General features: G+C 40.6%; 2 protein-coding genes across 3 annotated transcripts in view; one reads left to right on the forward strand and one right to left on the reverse strand.

Moving 5' to 3' along the window:
- LOC124265225 (inositol polyphosphate-4-phosphatase type I A-like) overlaps window positions 1-8,520 on the reverse strand; it is a 44,301-nt gene extending 35,781 nt beyond the window's left edge. For both annotated transcript variants that reach the window (XM_046700018.1, XM_046700017.1), the window contains exons 1-4: window positions 8,376-8,520; window positions 6,700-6,891; window positions 2,573-2,637; window positions 584-671 (exon numbers count right to left, since the gene is read on the reverse strand). In XM_046700018.1, coding sequence (XP_046555974.1) covers window positions 584-671; window positions 2,573-2,637; window positions 6,700-6,814 — 268 coding nt within the window. In that variant the 5' untranslated portion in view covers window positions 6,815-6,891; window positions 8,376-8,520. The remainder of the gene's footprint in view (window positions 1-583; window positions 672-2,572; window positions 2,638-6,699; window positions 6,892-8,375) is intronic.
- Window positions 8,521-19,129: 10,609 nt separating this feature from the next.
- LOC124265226 lies at window positions 19,130-19,754 on the forward strand. The gene is made up of 2 exons (XM_046700021.1): window positions 19,130-19,273; window positions 19,408-19,754. Exons 1-2 carry the CDS (start codon window positions 19,174-19,176, stop codon window positions 19,650-19,652), a joined length of 345 nt encoding a protein of 114 aa, XP_046555977.1. The 5' UTR covers window positions 19,130-19,173; the 3' UTR covers window positions 19,653-19,754.
- Window positions 19,755-20,133: the final 379 nt, after the last annotated feature.

Below are 20,133 nucleotides of genomic sequence, written 5' to 3' on the forward strand. Positions count from 1 at the left end.
TGTAGGAATGCAGTGATTGTTTCTTGCTGGAGGGTCAGTGTAGGAATGCAGTGATTGTTTCTTGCTGGAGGGTCAGTGTAGGAATGCAGTGATTGTTTCTTGCTGGAGGGTCAGTGTAGGGATGCAGTGATTGTTTCTTGCTGGAGGGTCAGTGTAGGAATGCAGTGATTGTTTTGCTGGGGTTGGGGTGTGTGGTGTGTCAGAGTAGGAATGCAGTGATTGTTTCTTGCTGGAGGGTCAGTGTAGGGATGCAGTGATTGTTTCTTGCTGGAGGGGTCAGTTTAGGGATGCAGTGATTGTTTCTTGCTGGAGGGTCAGTGTAGGAATGCAGTGATTGTTTCTTGCTGGGGGTTTGGGGTGTGTGGTGTGTCAGAGTAGGAATGCAGTGATTGTTTCTTGCTGGGGGTTGGGGGTGTGTGGTATGTCAAGAGTAGGAATGCAGTGATTGTTTCTTACTGGGGGGGGGTGTCAGTTTAGGGATGCAGTGATTGTTTCTTGCTGGGGGTGGGGGGTCACTGTGGGAATGCAGACTTTGCTTCTTGCTGTGGGGAGGGTCAGAGGAGGAATGCAATCTGTGTTTCACCTAGAAGGAAGGAGTTGCTGACATCATCCTTAAGATCGAGCTCCACAGTACATCTCTCCAGGATGATGACACCAAGCGGCTCAATTCTCTGCAACCACATGAAACAAGACATAGTAGATGCAGTAGAATCAACAATTAGTGTTACACCATCAACAATATTGTTCATCATTAGCTCTGCCAGGTGCATGATACAAAGGATCTGATCTGATCTGAAAGCGGATAAAATCACTCATACAAGGTTGCCTCCTTTACTGTTTTGGCCAAAATCAGTCACATAAAAGGATATAGTGCCGTAAAGGGACCCAGGTGCTCTCACAACCGTCCTCTAGGGCTGAAGAAGGAGAGTGACAAGCATGGGCGATCATGTGACTGATTGTGGCCAAAATAGTAAAGGGAGGCAACCTTGGGTGAGTGATTTTACGTCCGGCTTTTTCCACTATCATTAAGCAAGAAGAAGCGACAAGCAAAAGCATGAGCAGGATAAGGAAAAATAAGAAAACTGCTAGTCCATTTTACATTTTCAAATGTCTAAAACAAATAGCTATTGCTTCATTGAGCAGTATGAAGTCAATAACTGTTGTGACCTATTATGCATGATTGATGATATCTACCTTAAGAATTCCAAGTTTCAAAACAACTAAACAACACAAATATGAAGAACGCAGGTGTGTTCTTAAGAACAGATAATAACTCTTTCTTTCCCATTATTTAATTGAATGAAATGCATACCAGGAATTCCCATATTTAGGCCGCCATAACATTTAGCCCATAGGCTAAAATACAGGATTTTTCCCCGTATTGAAGCCCATGGGCCTAAATTTGGATTTAATTCATTGGTATTTAGAGTGGCGTCCCCTTCAAAGCATAGCGAACCTCGGGCGTTTTCAACTGTTTTAGTGACTGACTGACTGACTGACTGACTGACTGACTGAGTTTGGTTTTACACCGCTTTTAGCAATATTCCAGCAACATTAGGCGGGGACACCAGAAATGGGCTTCACACATTGTACCCATGTGGGGATTCGAACCCGGGTCTTGTGTGACAAGCCAATGCTTTAACCATCAGGCTACCCCACCGCCCCTCAACTGTAGTAGTGCTCTCTGCAGGTTATCATGTTTACAGAACATTTTGGACACCGGTTACAGGGCAGTTATTAGAGACAGAAATTGATCAACTTAACACCTGTGATGTACACGCAGTTGCAGTTAAATTGAACCATGTGGTCATTCTATTTTGAATTTATAGACCAGTTTCCTGATAAAAGAGATTTAAGAAACCTGCTTTATTTTTTATTTTATCAAAATATTGGCATTTTATCGTTAAAATATTTCATCACTAGAACAGTGATTTTCCGTATTTAAGCCCCGTGCTTAAATACAGGAACTCCCGGTAGTGTCTGTTAACCATGTTATCACAACAGATATATACACTGCTTGTATGGATTATTTACAATGTTAAAACATGTCCTGACACACCAGACATACATAGGCATGAGGAGGAAGTAAAAATCATTTTTTTGCAGATTCACAAAATACTATTATGTTTAGACTATCGGAAAGTATTTCGGTTTCTCATGGCCCTAAACCAACAATACTGGCGGGATAAATATTTGCAAGCCATATATTTGGCTCAAGGGATCAAGAGAGTGAGTGATTTATCCAGAAAAGGATTCATCAAAGAGGATTGTAGAAAGGATAAAAGTGAGTGAGTAAGTCTGGTTTTACTCTGCTTTTAGCAATATTCCAGCAATATCACAGAGGGGGACACCAGAAGTGGGCTTCACACATTGTACCCATGTGGAGAATGAACCCGGTTTTTGGTGTGACGAACGAAAGCTCTAACCTCTAGGCTACCCAACGGCCCCTATCTTATATCTACCTTGATTACCAAATATGACAGTAAAAATGCTTAACAAGCCAAAACAGAAATTGAAATAATTCACTTATTGAAATATCTAATATTGTCATCTTTGTTTTGATCATACTTACATTTTCTTTATTTTTGAAGTAGAATAGTAAGTTTCCCTTGAGTCTGAAATATCTTTCTTGGTATGCTGAAATGCAAACATGATCATATTATTATTAAACTTTCACAAGTCATGATAAATACCAAATACAGTAAATAAACATTATCGGTCACTCTTGACCACCCACAGTTGTACAACATATTGATGGTAATTACTTATTGCATTCAAGTGTGTTCGGGACCCGTGAAGGTCCGGGTTAGAATATTGATCTTCAGTAACCCATGCTTGTTGTGAGAGGCGACTAACGGGATCGGGTGGTCAGGCTCGCTGACTTGGTTGACACATGTCATCGGTTCCCAATTGCGCAGATCGATGCTCATGATGTCGATCACTGGATTGTCTGGTCCAGACTTGATTATTTACAGACCGCCGCCATATAGCTGGAATATTGCTGAGAGCGGCGTAAAACTCACCTCACTCACTCACTCAAATGTGTTGGGCTTTCCTCAGCTCTGAACACTGAAGCTATACAGGTTGTAGACACTTACTGTTCTGATGAGACCCCTGAACATTGCTACAGTGCTGACAAACATTGAAACATGATGAGAGCAAACTGGGGTTTGATTGAGTGAATTTAGTTTTATGCCGCTTTTAGCAATATCACTGCGGGGGACACCAGAAATGGGCTTCACACAATCGTGCCCATGACGGGAATCAAACCCGGGTCTTCAACGTGACGAGCGAATGCCTTAACCACTAGGCTACCCCACCAACTGAGGTTTGAACTCCTGATTGTAGGTTTTGGGGTATAACAAAGGGACACGACTCTACACAACAAATTACACATGACTGAGTCACTTAACCCCATGTGTTCATGTAACATATGGAAGATGAAACTGGAAATATCTGATTGTCCTTTCTGACAGTTTTCCCCACTTAAACCAATGTGTATAGCAAAATTATATATCAAATAATATGAATGAGAAATCAGTTGAAAATTGTTAACTCTGAACATTTTTAATTAGGTGTGAAAATGTTGCACACAATATCCGCATGATAAGTCACGGGTTCAGTACGATTATCTTCCAGACAGGAACCCATAATTTCATGAGTCCTGATTTCAAAAGTTGTTTTCTGGCAAATTGAACACACACTGATGCAACAATTTCTGTAATAGGTTATTCAAGTCAATAATTTCATAAATCCATTCTCCATTAACATTTTTTACACTAACAGATGGTTTTTGAAACATTAAATTTTAGTTTCAACCATATTCATGACACCTGTCTCAAGAAAACTATTCCATGTAAACTGAACAAACAATACAGATCTTGTGTATGAACCATCTATACATGAGGTGTATTACTCAAAAGGATGGCCAACAATGCAAATCTTGACAAATTAGGAAGTATATATCTGATTTGATACTAAACTTTAGCAAGAAGCACTGAATCACTGGCATCAGGCTCATAGTGAAAACAATATATTTTAAGAATCGTTATGAAAGAAACGCCCACATTTACACTCGATATACCTTGATAACAGCATGACTACCATATACAGTGGACTCTGTCAATACGGCCTCTCTTAACACCGGCACTCTGTCTACATCGGCACAAAGTTTCAGTCCGGCAGAAATGCACGTTATTATCATTAAGAAACTTCTGTAAACATCGGCATCTGTCTATTCAGGATATCGGCATTGTTTTCAGTCCCAACGAACAAGTTGTTATGAAAACGAATCTGTAAAACCGGCACATGAAAGACGGCGTAACCCTTTGATGCAATTAGGTCCAAATGATGTAACAACACAATTGGCTGTGACTCCGAGATTATTCAGAAGCGGGAAGTGTTAATCAGTATCCCGTTAATCAGTGAGTGGTAATGTAACACTTACCCAGAGTAATTAATACATGTAGTGGGCAGTTTGACTGTATAAACAAGCAAGTGTTTACATTTTGTTGATTCAGCGGGTATTGACTCGAGATTATTCAGAAGCGGGGAAGTATCAATCAGTTTCTTGTTAATTAGTGAGTGCACGCGTGTCACTTACATAGAGGCGAATCGTTTGATGATGCGTGTATCGTTCAAAGCTCTGAACATCAACAATATCACTGTACTCTTGCGAGTATTTTCACATTTGTAAGAAGCGATTTTATTGGATAAAGATTGGTTTCCTAACGGCGGCTTTTCACTACACTTTGCTTATAAGGGTCGTGATTGGTCAAAATCAGACCGTGACCTAAGCAGCCAATCATATTATGGAAATGGATACCGTCCTCGTGAAGCGAAAAGTTTTAGATTAAGGCGAAAGTTTTGGGTAAAATAATGCTATTCTGAACATATTAAGAAAGACATCGCTACCTATCGTAAATCATGGAGCGTATTGGACATATCGGTGCTAGGTTATGGCCTATGACAAAATGCTTCAGCATATATTTTCACATTAAGCATCGTGTGAAAGCGAGATGTAACTTGTCAGTGACTTGACTTACATTGCATGATCGGCTCAAAAGAATGGAAATAGTAATTTTATATATACGTTTGACAACTTTTATGAATGTTATTGTTGATTTCAATTTATTTAATGATTTCCTCGATGTTTGAAACATCGTTACTTTGCTCTTTGACAATGCTATTGTGGACCGCTGCGAGAAGCATAAACAAGAATCGCTTGTTTGCAATAGCGTTAGAAAAATAGTTTATAATTTTAATTCTGCCGATAATATATGATCAGTTGAAATTTAATAAAGAGATTTCAGACATTTTTATTTGATTTAAACAACATGAATGTGCATTCAGGCACTGCCTTGTTTCTTATTCAAACATCTTGTTAATGCTAAAGTGACAGTCACGACAGCGAACTTCCGTGTGCGCGAAGCGTCATAAGCGAAACCTAGCTAAACCGCACTCTGTCAAAACCGGCATTTTTACTTGGTACATGATATAAAGTACATGATATAAGGTATAACCTACTATTGTCCCACTCTTCTACCCAGAGTTCCATGCGGCAAGCCAGCATAGTACCTCTGCCACAGGCCAGAAAAATGTGACGATTCGTCACATCTTGCAATGTCCATTTAATATAATGTACAAATTTCTTTTACTCTTTTATTTTTACGAGTCTACACATCTAACTAAACATCTTTAATAGAATGGTTTAGTTTCACTGAGAAAATATCCAAAAACATGTAACACTATTTCGATTTGCGTAGCGATTCTGTTTACATAGGTTGTGCGGCTCCATGTGCTGTCATCGAAGCTGATGGAGAGCAAACGATGCAGCCAGTTTGATATCTAAATATATACTGTCGTAGACCTTACTGTTGCAGTTGTGGAAGAATATATATGTAACAATGTAAAACAATATGAAGAGAGCGCCGAAAAGCTTTCATGAGTCCAGTCTCTTCTTATTATGAATATGCACGTTTTTTACAAACAAGAGAAAAGTCCGGTCACGTGATATGCAAATTAGTCTGTGGCAGTGATGTTATGTTAGTCATTGCTGTGCCGGAGTGTGCTGTTGTCCAACACTGTTTTACAGGTCACTGTACAGTGATGAATAAGGCAAAAACAACATGAGATTTTATTACGGTTCTTCATAATTGATTGATTGATTGAGTATGGTTTTACACCGCTTTTAGCAATATTCCAGCAATATCACGGCGGGGGACACCAGAAATGGGCTTCACACACTGTACCCATGTGGGGAATCGAACCCGGGTCCTCGGCATGATGAGCCAACGCTTTAACCACTAGGCTACCCCACCGCCCCCGGTTCTTCATAAGAAATGCTGAATGATATGTATAAAACTTGTTCATTGTAACAAACAACCCAATAAGAATTAATTGCTTTCATTCATTTGTGGCAGCTCTAATCTGGAAATTGAAAGTTGTTGGTATATATTTGTTACCTCCTGCACAGAATTTTAAGCCAAACATATTGTAACAAATCATAGGCTCAATGTTTAGCTTGATTAAAATCTACAAATTTAGTAATCCTTAAATAAAAACATCATAGCCTCAAACCCATAGCTCCCTTCATTTCAAACACAGCATATGTTTGTAGAATACACTGAAATTTCAAACAGGCTTAAATGTGTGGCAAATCGTCTGTGAATGAACTGGTTCAGGCAGATTAACACCTACTTTCTCCCTTCTTGAATAGTCCATCTTGTTTGTCTTTCATGCGAAGAACGCCTTCTTTGTCCACAGTGGTGGAGTGGGTGGCTACATATGCCAGCTCCTTGCTGTTGAACCGCATCGTGTACACAGCTGAGGTAGTACGTGATGTTGTAGGAGACGTTTACATGTCTCGTCTGAGATGCAAGAGGGAGCCTCCTGCAAAAGTTGCATGTATTTGTGTTTCATAGATACATATACCATGACACATTTTCAATAAATACTACCTGAATGTCAGCTAAGATTCTGATAAAACCTTGAAAGAAGGTAATTAAAACCCCATGTTTAACATATGTACTGTATTGATTACAAAATAAGCATACAGCAGACTATGATTAAAACAAACTCTAAGGGACCTTAGTTCATGAAAAAAGTAGCTTGGTTTGTCCATTTTGACTTGAATGTAAAACAAGTCGTTGGGACCCAAAGGGGTGTTTGATAAGTTTGGGGTACCCGACTCTAACTCACACATGGGAAAGTGAATATGGTGAACATGGTGAAGGGTGTTTGATCAGAAAGTTGTTTTATCAGAAAGGTTGTTTTATCAGAAAGATGTGCCTAAGCCAATTGATTTAAATGGGGAGATCATTGCAAAGTGATTCCATTGGGTAAGGTTTGAGTTGGGAATTATTGAAACCAGTGTAAAAAAGGCCTGTCCGACCGCCCTGAGACGGGCTAGATTTCTGCCGGACAAATCTAATTTTACAGCTAGACAGCCCAATTGATGGGTGAAAAAATTATTCAATTCAAATTATTCAATTTATTATAAACCAGAGGCCCAGATAAGCTGCGTATCCGGATAAAATATGCATAGAAAATTTCCAACCACGCATTGAAAATAATTCTTTGCGTACCAATTCACATTTAAAATGTTAGATACATAAAAAGTTTAAAACAAATGCATACAGAATATATTTATTAAAATCGCTTGCGTTATGAAAAAGACATCGATTGCTATCAAGTTGTACTGTTAGTATAGGACAAGTGTTGTACTGTCAGTATAGGATGAGTGATTTTTTGGTTTTGATTAGGTATGACATAAGGCAGAACATACCTGCTTAGTAAACTTACTCAATGACATAATACTTAGGTGAGTAAAATGACTGAAATACGCACATATTTGAAAGCAGTGGGTAACGGAAAATGAAATACCCACTCAACATTCATAATACCCACTCTAAAAAATACAGTGGGTACAGTACCCACATGAGCTAAATCTTATCTGGAGCTCTGATAAACTATAATATATAAGCACTAAAATGACAGGGTTAAGGCGTTGGGAATTGTTATCACACCAACCTGATAACTCTTCAACATTTACATACAGTGGCAAGCACTAATGTTTTTATGTTCAGAGTTTGATAGAATCTGGTTTCGTAAATCATAAATGCCTGTTCGTTTGGCAATCTATCCAACCCTAAAAACAATCCACCAAACAAATAACTTATGCCCATCACGAGGAAGATGTAAGTACGGATATCCAAAAACGTCCCCAAAGTCATGATGAGGTATTTGTTTGCATCTACCATGAATAAAATTCATTGTATAACATTTTGGAAGAATTTCAATTCTCAATTTCTGACCGGGTCTTCGACTGATCGCTGGTGTCGCGTGGATTGATTCGAACAAAAAGGGCGTCTTACCTTTAATCAGACGAGTGTAAGTTATTCCAAATCCCGTTTTATATTATGCAGCATTGTCTACATCAATGTACTGTTATTTACATATTCCAAAGCGATAAATATTTATCACCGACGTTCAGGACCCGGAAGTTACTCCCAGGTTTACGGTGTGCTTCTTTTTGTACTGCGCAGAGTATCAAATATAGAGCACAAACCATTGGAGCAAACCCTCTTCGGCCCTCCTGACAGGATCGGTTCGTAATGGACTGATCCCGTGTTGACTGACTGTCAGCGACCATATTCTTTCAAAATGAATAAACATACATATTTAGATTTAGACTTTGAAAGAAATTGGATATATTTATTTCCATTATTTCCAAATTAGGAATATATTTGCGTTTCGGGCCACTTGCGTGAACGGTTGTTCGTATGAACTTATCATTTGTTTCAAATCTAATAAAAGTTAGGGAAAGGCGAACATGACATATGTGGTTACACGGGTTATGGGACCGGGTTATACGTGCAGGTTACATGTGCAGTGATTTGTCGGACTAGTTACATATATGTGTGTTAGGGACGGTCCATAATTTACTTCTAGGGTGTAATGATGATTTTAGGAGTGGGGGTGTCATACATTTTTTTCAGGGGAGAGTTGGGGACTCATAAATTTTGTACACCTATACTAGAGGGGTGTCATTGATTTTGTACATGACATGCAGGGGGTGGGGTCACTTACCTTGTACATACATTTTAGGGAGGGGTTGGGGGGGATTCACATTGTACATGCTTCTCCATAAAATCATCATCAAAATCATAGTTGACGCTAGGCTGTTTTCACACGTATTTAGTCTGTGTAGGCTCACCTCCGTTGTCTACTGGATAGAGCGTCTGGTCGGTGGTTCAATCCCACGATGACGTCATGCCACAGCATACCAAGACGTTAAAGGACGGTGCTCCTTATTACCCTGCCTGGCTCTCAGCATTTAAGGGGGCGACACAAGACTGGTCAGCTGGAAGTAAGTATACTGTACGTGATAGGAGCCGACCGCAAAAATATTGAACACAAGTGTTATCCCAAAAATCTATTCGCGAAAGAACTCAGTGAGAAACCATGCAAGACCCAACAAACAACAACATTGCACAATAGCATTATGAACTTGACTTGGTTTACAAATCAATGTACAAGAGTAGTCTGGGTTAGTACAAGTACAAGAGTAGTCTGGGTTAGTACAAGTACAAGAGTAGTCTGGGTTAGTACAAGTACAAGAGTAGTCTGGGTTAGTACAAGTACAAGAGTAGTCTGGGTTAGTACAAAGTACAAGAGTAGTCTGGGTTAGTACAAGTACAAGAGTAGTTTGGGTTAGTACAAGAACAAGAGTAGTCTGGGTTAGTACAAGTACAAGAGTAGTCTGGGTTAGTACAAGTACAAGAGTAGTCTGGGTTAGTACAAGTAAAAGAGTAGCCTGGGTAAGTACAAGTACAAGAATATCCTGGGTTAGTGGGTTAGTACAAGTACAAGAGTAGTCTGGGTTAGTACAAGTACAAGAGTAGTCTGGGTTAGTACAAGAGAAGCCTGGGTTAGTACAAGTACAAGAGTAGCCTGGGTAAGTATAAGTACAAGAGTAGCCTTGGTTATTGGGTTAGTACAAGTACAAGAGTAGTCTGGGTTAGTGGGTTAGTACAAGTACAAGAGTAGTCTGGGTTAGTACAAGTACAAGAGTAGTCTGGGTTAGTACAAGAGTAGCCTGGGTTAGTGGGTTAGTACAAGTACAAGAGTAGCCTGGGTTAGTGGGTTAGTACAAGTACAAGAGTAGTCTGGGTTAGTACAAGTACAAAGAGTAGTCTGGGTTAGTACAAGAGTAGCCTGGGTAAGTACAAGTACAAGAGTAGCCTGGGTTAGTACAAGTACAAGAGTAGCCTGGGTTAGTACAAGAGTAGCCTGGGTTAGTACAAGTACAAGAGTAGCCTGGGTTAGTACAAGTACAAGAGAAGCCTGGGTTAATACAAGTACAAGAGTAGTCTGGGTTAGTACAAGTACAAGAGTAGTCTGGGTTAGTACAAGTACAAGAGTAGCCTGGGTTAGTACAAGTACAAGAGTAATCAGGGTTAGTACAAGTACAAGAGTAGCCTGGGTTAGTGGGTTAGTACAAGTACAAGAGTAGTCTGGGTTAGTACAAGTACAAGAGTAGTCTGGGTTAGTACAAGAGTAGCCTGGGTAAGTACAAGTACAAGAGTAGCCTGGGTTAGTACAAGTACAAGAGTAGCCTGGGTTAGTACAAGAGTAGCCTGGGTTAGTACAAATACAAGAGTAGTCTGGGTTAGTACAAGAGAAGCCTGGGTTAGTACAAGTACAAGAGTAGCCTGGGTTAGTACAAGTACAAGAGTAGCCTGGGTTAGTACAAGTACAAGAGAAGCCTGGGTTAGTACAAGTACAAGAGTAGTCTGGGTTAGTACAAGTACAAGAGTAGTCAGGGTTAGTACAAGTACAAGAGAAGCCTGGGTTAGTACAAGTACAAGAGTAATCAGGGTTAGTACAAGTACAAGAGTAGCCTGGGTTAGTACAAGTACAAGAGTAGCCTGGGTTAGTACAAGTACAAGAGTAGTCAGGGTTAGTACAAGTACAAGAGTAGTCAGGGTTAGTACAAGTAGAGGAGTAGCCTGGGTTAGTACAAGTACAAGAGTAGCCTGGGTTAGTACAAGTACAAGAGAAGCCTGGGTTAATACAAGTACAAGAGTAGTCTGGGTTAGTACAAGTACAAGAGTAGTCTGGGTTAGTACAAGTACAAGAGAAGCCTGGGTTAGTACAAGTACAAGAGTAATCAGGGTTAGTACAAGTACAAGAGTAGCCTGGGTTAGTACAAGTACAAGAGAAGCCTGGGTTAGTACAAGTACAAGAATAGTCTGGGCTAGTACAAGCACAAAATAGCATGGCTAGTACAAGCAAGAGTACTCGATCTGGGCTAGTTCAAGAGTAGTCTGGGCTAGTACGAGCCAAGGAGTAGTGAGGACTATTACAAGTACAAGTGCTCAGATCTAGTTTGCCGTTTGGTTACCTGAGATATCGTTTGAATTTGATAGATAGATAGATGACTTACTCATACAAAACTGTGAGGCCTCGGACCCATGGCACACAGCATTTAGGAAGCGGTTAAAAACAACATAATTTTAACTGACAAAAGAATTTGCCCCCAGTACTTACGATCATGATCACATGTTGGTTTGCCCGCCAGATTCATGATCTTAGAATGGGATCATTATCAATGCCCTAGCCTCATCTTAACATGTTTCCGCCTTCAGTGTTTCCAGGTTTAAACATACCATCTTGAATGTTGAGATTATGTCTACATTTTGTGGAAAAAAACATCTACGACACCATGTTATGTCCAAAAACAGACTATTATTATTTCATAATTCATTATGTTTCTATGCTTAGAACTCATTAATCAAGTTTTGTATATTCTGGCCAGATCATACTGTTGTGCAATAAGCAGGATTGTCCCGGAGTGTGACACACGGCACTCTTTTGATTGTTATGTATTTCACTAAAGCCCCAAAGATAAAACCAATAAAATTGTTCTGAAGGTGTCATTGTCATGGCTGCACTAACGCCATTGATGGAATTAATGATAAGTTGCCATACACACTCACGTATTCGTACACGATGGCGTTTTGCCTTGAACGTAATGCGCCCACTTAACAAAGGACAATCCGGGAACACGACGAGCATACATGGTCTTGTGTTGACCTAACTTTTCCTTTCCTGAAAGACACCTGATTTAATTCTTTCAGCATACATAACGAATATTGTCGTTACCCAACGAAGAATGCTCGTGTGCAAGAACACGAGTTATAGGTAAACATGGAGAGTTAAGTTTGCAAATTGACGACGTTGGACTCACTCTGGGACCTGGGAGAGCCCTTGATAGTTAGCTATGCAGGTTGTCATATACGCACTGGTTCTGCTGGCAATAGTGGTTCACGTGTGTGAAGGTAAGTGTTTTTATTCCATGGACATTTTAATGGTTCATATTGTCTGAAAGTCGTGTGTTTAGTGTATTTTGGAGGTAACTGTGTTTTCATTACTAGTTTTCAGTTGCTATGACAGTTTTAAGGCTTTGTTATCTGTAGATCATAGGGCTTAGCAAGTCACCGGGATGGTGTCTCTGTGATGGTGTCACTGTGATGGTGTCAGTGAGTCGAGTGAGTGAGTGAGTTGAGTTTTACGCCGCACTCAGCAATATTCCAGCTATATAGCGGGTGATGGTGTCATTGTGATGGTGTCACTCGATGGTGTCAGTGTGATGGTGTCACTTTGATGGTGTCACTGCGATGGTGTCACTGTGATGGTGTCACTGCGATGGTGTCACTGGGATGGTGTCACTCTGACGGTGTCACTGTGATGGTGTCATTGGGATGGTGTCACTCTGGCGGTGTCACTGGGATGGTGTCACTGTGATGGTGTCACTTTGATGGTGTCATTGTGATGGTGTCACTGATGGGGTCACTGTGATGGTGTCATTGTGATGGTGTCACTGCGATGGTGTCACTGGGATGATGTCACTCTCTTGGTGTCACTGGGATGGTGTAAATGTGTTGATGTCAGGGTGTGTCACTGGGATGGTGTCATTGTGATGGTGTCACTGCGATGGTGTCACTGGGATGGTGTCACTGTTGGTGTCACTGTGATGGAGTTAATCTGTTGATGTCAAGGTGTGTCACTGGGATGGTGTCAGTGTGATGGTGTCAGTAGGATGGTGTCACTGGGATAGTGTCACTGTTGGTGTCACTGTGATGGAGTAAATCTGTTGATGTCAAGGTGTGTCACTGGGATGGTGTCAGTGTGATGGTGTCAGTAGGATGGTGTCACTGGAATGGTGTCACTGTTGGTGTCACTGTGATGGAGTAAATCTGTTGATGTCAAGGTGTGTCACTGGGATGGTGTCAGTGTGATGGTGTCAGTAGGATGGTGTCACTGTGATGGTGTCACTGTTGGTGTCACCGTGATGGAGTAAATGTGTTGATGTCAAGGTGTGTCACTGGGATGGTGTCAGTGTGATGGTGTCAGTGGTGTGGGATGGTGTCAGGATGGTGTCAGTAGGATGGTGTCACTGGGATAGTGTCACTGTTGGTGTCACTGTGATGGAGTAAATCTGTTGATGTCAAGGTGTGTCACTGGGATGGTGTCAGTGTGATGGTGTCAGTAGGATGGTGTCACTGGAATGGTGTCACTGTTGGTGTCACTGTGATGGAGTAAATCTGTTGATGTCAAGGTGTGTCACTGGGATGGTGTCAGTGTGATGGTGTCAGTAGGATGGTGTCACTGGGATGGTGTCACTGTTGGTGTCACTGTGATGGAGTAAATGTGTTGATGTCAAGGTGTGTCACTGGGATGGTGTCAGTGTGATGGTGTCAGTGCCATGGTGTCACTGGGATAGTGTCACTGTGGTGGTGTCACTTGGATTGTGTCCCTGTGGTGGTGTCACTTGGAATGTGTCCCTGGTATTGTGTCATTGGGATGGTTTCACTTTGATTGTGTCACTAGGGTAGTGTCATTGGGATGGTCTCACTTTGATTGTGTCACTTAGGTGGTGTCACTGGGATGGTTTCAGTGTGATGGTGTCACTAGGATGGTGTCACTGTGCAGGTGTAAATGTGACGATGTCAATGTGGTGGTGTCACTGTGACAAGGTGAGTGAGAGAGCTTGGGTTTACGCCGCCTTTAGCAACATTCCAGCAATATCACGGCGGAGGACACCAGAAATTGGCTTCACACATTGTACCCATGCTGGGAAACGAACCCGGGACTTCGGCGTGACGAGCGAACGCTTTAACCGCTGGGCTACCCCACCGCCCCGGAAGCTGACAGGGTAATGGAGGCGAAGAACAATTTGATATGCCACGAATGGCGCTTAAAATGTTGAATGAAATATATTTTACGTGAGTAATTATTAAATATGAGGTTGGAAATCTGAGCGTACTACCCCGTGAGGAAATGGGTGTCTACCTTTGATGGTGGCGATATTTTATTTTGTCATTAAAAATATTTTTCGAACCGAAGCGAGGGAAGTACGTTGATAACCTTTACTCGCTTCGCCTCGCTCGCAAAAAGGAAGACTGGTAAAAAATTCTGTTGCGCAACCCTATTTGCGCTACAGTTTGCCTGTGCGTCACTATACGTGTTATCGTCAACTGATTGTATCAATTTGCTCCCAGGTCACTGTGTAGGCAAATTCTTGCTGCTGGAGGAGAGGTTCAGCTTCTATGATGCCCGAATGAGATGTCAGCAACTCGGGTACACAGACCTCGCCGTTCTCAACACCGTGACTCGGTCTCTGAAGGCGATCAGGTACCTGAGGTGAGTTATCACCCCTTCTTAATTCTCATCAGCAACGCCAGGTAACGTTTAAAAGCAAAACACAATGTCCAATTATTCTCTAAAAACGTTCAGAGAATGGATAACTAATTTGAACAGAGCGCTATAATATATTTTATGTTCGAGTCATAAGTTAGGATATTGTTGCCAGAGGCCAGCTACGACCTTCCTTGCATTATCTGGCAAACTGGCCCCGTCCGTCCCCATTTGTCCTTTTTTTAAGCTGTACGAAGACATTTATTAACTTGAGTAAAACCGGTTAATGATTTACGTAACATATTAATACACTTTTATTTTACAAATTCTTATGAATCGAAGCTATATGCACCGTGTTTGAAAAAACTCAATCAGTCAAAGTCCAATTATACTTTTCATAAAACATGTTATGTTTGAGATGCTTTTTGACAGATGATCAATTTTGTTATGACGACGATCTTTCAGTTGCTCTTGAACATCTCTAGTGTGTTTCCACTCTGAATTCCTTCTGATGCTCGGTAGATATTTATATTATGTTCATAGCAGATTCACAGTGTATGATCTCATACAGTGCAAACCGGATATAGTGCGCTGTACGTTCGTGCTTTAGTTTATAGAAACGTTGTCACGGGCTCCTTTTTGCTGTTTTTTTTATTACTTTGAGTATAGTTCAAGTACTAAAATGAGCGAAACACTTCCTTTTACTCTTATAAACTATAATTCACTGCTAATTTGGATAATGACCCTCTTATTTCTTTCAAATATCAAAAGCGCATCGCCGATATTGCTCCTTCACAGAAAACATCGGAAATGAAGCCACAATATGCCTTAATTTCGCAGTTTCTTGGTATAATTTGACAACATATGAAATATGTGATAAATAAGCTTTCAAATGGTGTATAATATTCGGAATCCTAACACAGACTATTCGTTTCTTTACACGAGAGTTAAACGTTACCCACCTATGCATCATCACCGTACAAGTTGATACCCGCTAGTACAGTTGGTTGATAGCGCTTTCAAAACAAATCACTGTACGGTTTCTAGTTAGTTCATGTTATCATTTCTAAGTAATTGAAGTTCCTAATTATATATTTTGCTTCATTTTCTTAAGGTACTTCTAAATTCAACACAGGTCAACTAAAAGAACACTTCAGTTTGCTATTATTGTGATTTTCGGACACATTCTTTCAACATTATCAGTGACCACTGTATTATCAATCACCATCCAGTGAATTAAAATACAAATTCTAATATCTTATCTTAAACATTGTATATTCAAACCCAAAATTTCAAACTGAAGTATTCAGTCCCCTTAAGAAAAAGTCTAAATGTGATATGAAGGAAGGCGTGTTTGGCCAGATGCGTCTTGCCAATGAATGAGTTAACAGAGGAACTAGATAGGAATACAAAAACATTTTCCACGCATGACGCTAGCCCTCGGACCTTATCGACAATTGTTATTCCTGCATGTGGGAGTTTTGATGGAGGTTCTATGAAAGAAATGATAGAATTTCTTCAACTAGTCTGAAATAACTTAAAGGAAGTCGGGCATGATGATATGTTTTTTAACTTTACACGATTGGTTGCTTCAAATTCATTTCCCTTTGACAATATTGCGTTCGTGCTGTATCGTGGTATTTACTCGACAACACTGTACTGATGAGATACAGTGATGTTACACAGTGTTTTTGGAGCATTGGGCTGAAAAACACCGGCACAGTGACAGAGGGAATAGTCCCTAGTGGTGTGTATGTTCCTAATGATTCCAAAGTACACCGAGACTTCGCAGTTCCTGATAGGACTGTTCTGGACAGAATGAAAGGTCCAATTGAAGACAACCAACTTGTACCTTCTTGCAAATGCAGGACATGATTGCTAAAACTGACCCAAAACAAGTTAACACTTACAAAATGTGTGTTAATGGAAAGAAAATCAATGCCTGTACGGGTGGAAAGTAAGGGGATGTTGATTTATGTGGGGTAAAGGAGCATCCGACTCTCATCGGAAACATGTTAACTATCACACGAAACTCGTATTTTGGAAAGTTGTGAAGAACTTCTTAACAGTTTGGAATTTCGTGAATTAGAACAGGTTACCGAATGTTCAGACGAATAAAAAAACATAGTTCATGTCATTGGGTCATGATGTCACTAAGATTTGCAGTGGTCACGTGAGACAAGGGAGACAACTCAAAGTTGGAAAAACTCTTGCTCATGACAAATTTCTGAAAGCTGTAACTTGTGATTGGAGACAGTCCTAATATGTTTTCGTAATAAGTTCTCTCAAAACAAGATATACCAGTACAATATATACATACGTTGAATGTGTCCAAATATATCAATAAAGCCCACCTTTGAATAAGCTCTCAGTCAGGACGTTATTCAGTTATACGCTATATTCGGTACAGAGAAACAAACAGTTTCGGCTATAACCCAGTATAGTGATGCTGTATTGTTGCCAGTGAATTCATTGATAACATCATAACTAAACCAGTTTGAAACATGAAAATTCACACATACATTCTAAAATATATTACAAAGAGAATACTGGTAGCTCTTTAGGCTAACATGATGGTATATGTGAGTAAAAGCCTGTCGAATTTGGCTCGATGCGCAAGAGGTGAAAAAAATTATGTTTTCTTTAACATACAGATATCTCGCTAATAATTACTGTAAATATTATATCAAAGTTATCTAATGTTGTAGCGCAGCCTATTTGCCTGTGTTATTTTACTGTTCTTTGTCTTTTAATACACGTTTTTGATCGAGCATACCTGTTTAGACGACACATCTATCAACCAAAGCACGAGCGTACAGCGCACTATATCCGGTTTGCAGTGTACGAGATCATACACTGTGAGATTGCCGAACATAATTCTTTAAAGGTCACATGCAACGTAAAACACAACTTTGCAGATTCTTCTACCTTTCGGTATGGACTTACAGTAACAAATTATCAAAAATGCAAATTCAACTTATAAAGTTGAAAAATAACGCGATGAAAAAACCCCGTGAAATCGGAGTTCAAACGATTCACTAAATTCACCCCAGCTGGGGTGAAAAGTGGTTTCAACAGCTGTGCTGCGCTGCGCTGTACTGCGCTCATGGCGCATGCGCAGTGAATAGGTTCGCGCAGCTTGGAAGCGGGATGTCCGAATTATAAGGTCGTGAGCAGGAGTAGTCTAATCTTGGTTGTGTACACAAGCAACAAATAGTAAATAATCTACTCGTTACATAAAAGAACCTTGTTAAGGATCTAGATCTACTCAGCTATGTTTCAACCATAGTCGATCACTGACCACATGCAATTTGAACTTAACACCTATCAGGCTATACACCATAAACAAAACGCATTGATTTATGGCTCGTGCACCCGAGTTCTGTCTCTATCACATTATGTAATTACACAGACAGGCAGGCGTGATTCTTGTACACATGACATGTTATGATGTCTGTTGATTGCAAAATGTTATACACAAAAAATAAGCACGTTTTTACAAAACCTAACATCTCTATACACAACACAAAGAGTCCTGAGCGTATCGGCAAATGAACCAGCCAATGAAAGGCTTCGTTACACTTAGTGCACGCCCATCCCCTCTGACTGGGTTCGGTATCACGGGTGCTTCGTTTCGAGGGAAGTAAACCCAAGTACAAAATATTGCACTTTTGATTTGCGATTGTACGCCTATAATTGTGTTTATTTGTCTTTTCATAATCAGCAAAGTATAGTATATGTCATGAATAAGTGATAATTGTGATTTAATTATGTTTTGTTTTTGTTGCATGTGACCTTTAATGGATAATTCACTTTTAAACTTTTCTCCAATGAAGGTAACATTCAAACTTACTTTTGGATGTACTTAAAATCATAGACGCAAAAATGCAATATTGCCGAGTGTAGCGTTAATGTAAAAACAAACAAAGCATCTCCGTGCATCTCCATGCATGAAGTGACTGGTGGTGGCAACAGTGTTGAGAACTCCATGAATAGGTTATGACTGAGATGATCTTATTTTGTGGGACAAACAACTTCACAGCGTGAATGATCTCGTCTTCACTTAACCTTGTCACCAACTAATTTTTTGTTTGTTTGTTTGTTTGTTGTTTAACGCCGCTATCATAACCAGCAGTGTTCCAGCTATATGGCGCGGGCTGTAAATAATTGAGTCTGGACCAGACAATCCAGTCATTGACATCATGACCATCGATCTATCATCAATTGCATCTCGCCTTCTCACCACTGAAACAAACTCTACCAGATGGAATTTGGATACAATCATGTTTGAATTCAGTGTTTGAATTAATCATTAGCGATACAGATTGCGACCTTTACTATCTCAGTTCCAGAAATTCGGCTGCCACTCCAATTTATATTGGGCTCAACAGAACTCAGGGTTACTTCTACTGGGTGGATGGGGCCAGTCGCACGTATTCGAACTGGGCCTCGGCTACTGGATCAAACGTTATGGACGCGGACACATGTGTGGGTCTGATGCCTGATAACAGCTACGAGTGGGGCACTTACCACTGCAATCAGAAAAATGTTGGTCTCTGCGAAAAGAGATGTAAGTACATGAACGTTGTCTATTAGATTACGCATTGTAACATTGGAAATAAAAAAAGAAATTTAAACAGGAAATCTGCAAAATGAAATTCCGTCTACTACATTCCATACAACATTATTTTTCTTTTGAATCAGTACCTTGTGAAGCGTCTGCAACATTCGTCCTTCATGCTCATGACGTGGACACAACTGACCAGTCAATAACACCAACGCTGGATGCCCAGTCGGAGGAGGAGTGCTCGACGCTCTGTCTCGAGTCGTGCCCGGAGTGCATGTACTTCATCCACGTGAACGGCACGTGCCGGCTGTTCGATGACGTCACACCGTCCAGTCTGGTCATCCAAAGAGCCGGAGCCAGGGTCTTCTGCAAGACACAGTGAATAAGAATATTCTGCAGCTATGACAATTCAGCCAATATCCGTGATCCCCAAATCCAACTCATCCATTATCGACAGCAGGGCAAATTGGTGAATTAATTTATCTCCGTGTTGTTACTCGTTTTCTGGAACCATTTGAACAGAGATCAATAAAATCGCATTATTGCACAGGTACCTGTTATTATTATAAAAGCCAGCTTGCACTGTGTGTCCACACCCCTCTTGAATGTCCTTATGACGCCCCTTACGTCGTGACACTATACCCCTCTTGAATGTCCTTATGACGCCCCTTACGTCGTGACACTATACCCCTCTTATCCTTATGACGCCCCTTACGTTGTGACACCATACCCCTCTTGAATGTCCTTAAGACGCCTCTTACGCCTGGGGATTTTACGTGCGCTTTGCTACATGATGTGGATTTCTCACACGAGCCGGCCAGACCATTTAGTGTCAGACCGAAAGAGGAATGATTATGACCACA

Source organism: Haliotis rubra, unplaced genomic scaffold (assembly GCF_003918875.1).
Source record: "Haliotis rubra isolate DU_JTF1 unplaced genomic scaffold, ASM391887v1 Scf968, whole genome shotgun sequence".
Taxonomy (NCBI): domain Eukaryota; kingdom Metazoa; phylum Mollusca; class Gastropoda; order Lepetellida; family Haliotidae; genus Haliotis; species Haliotis rubra.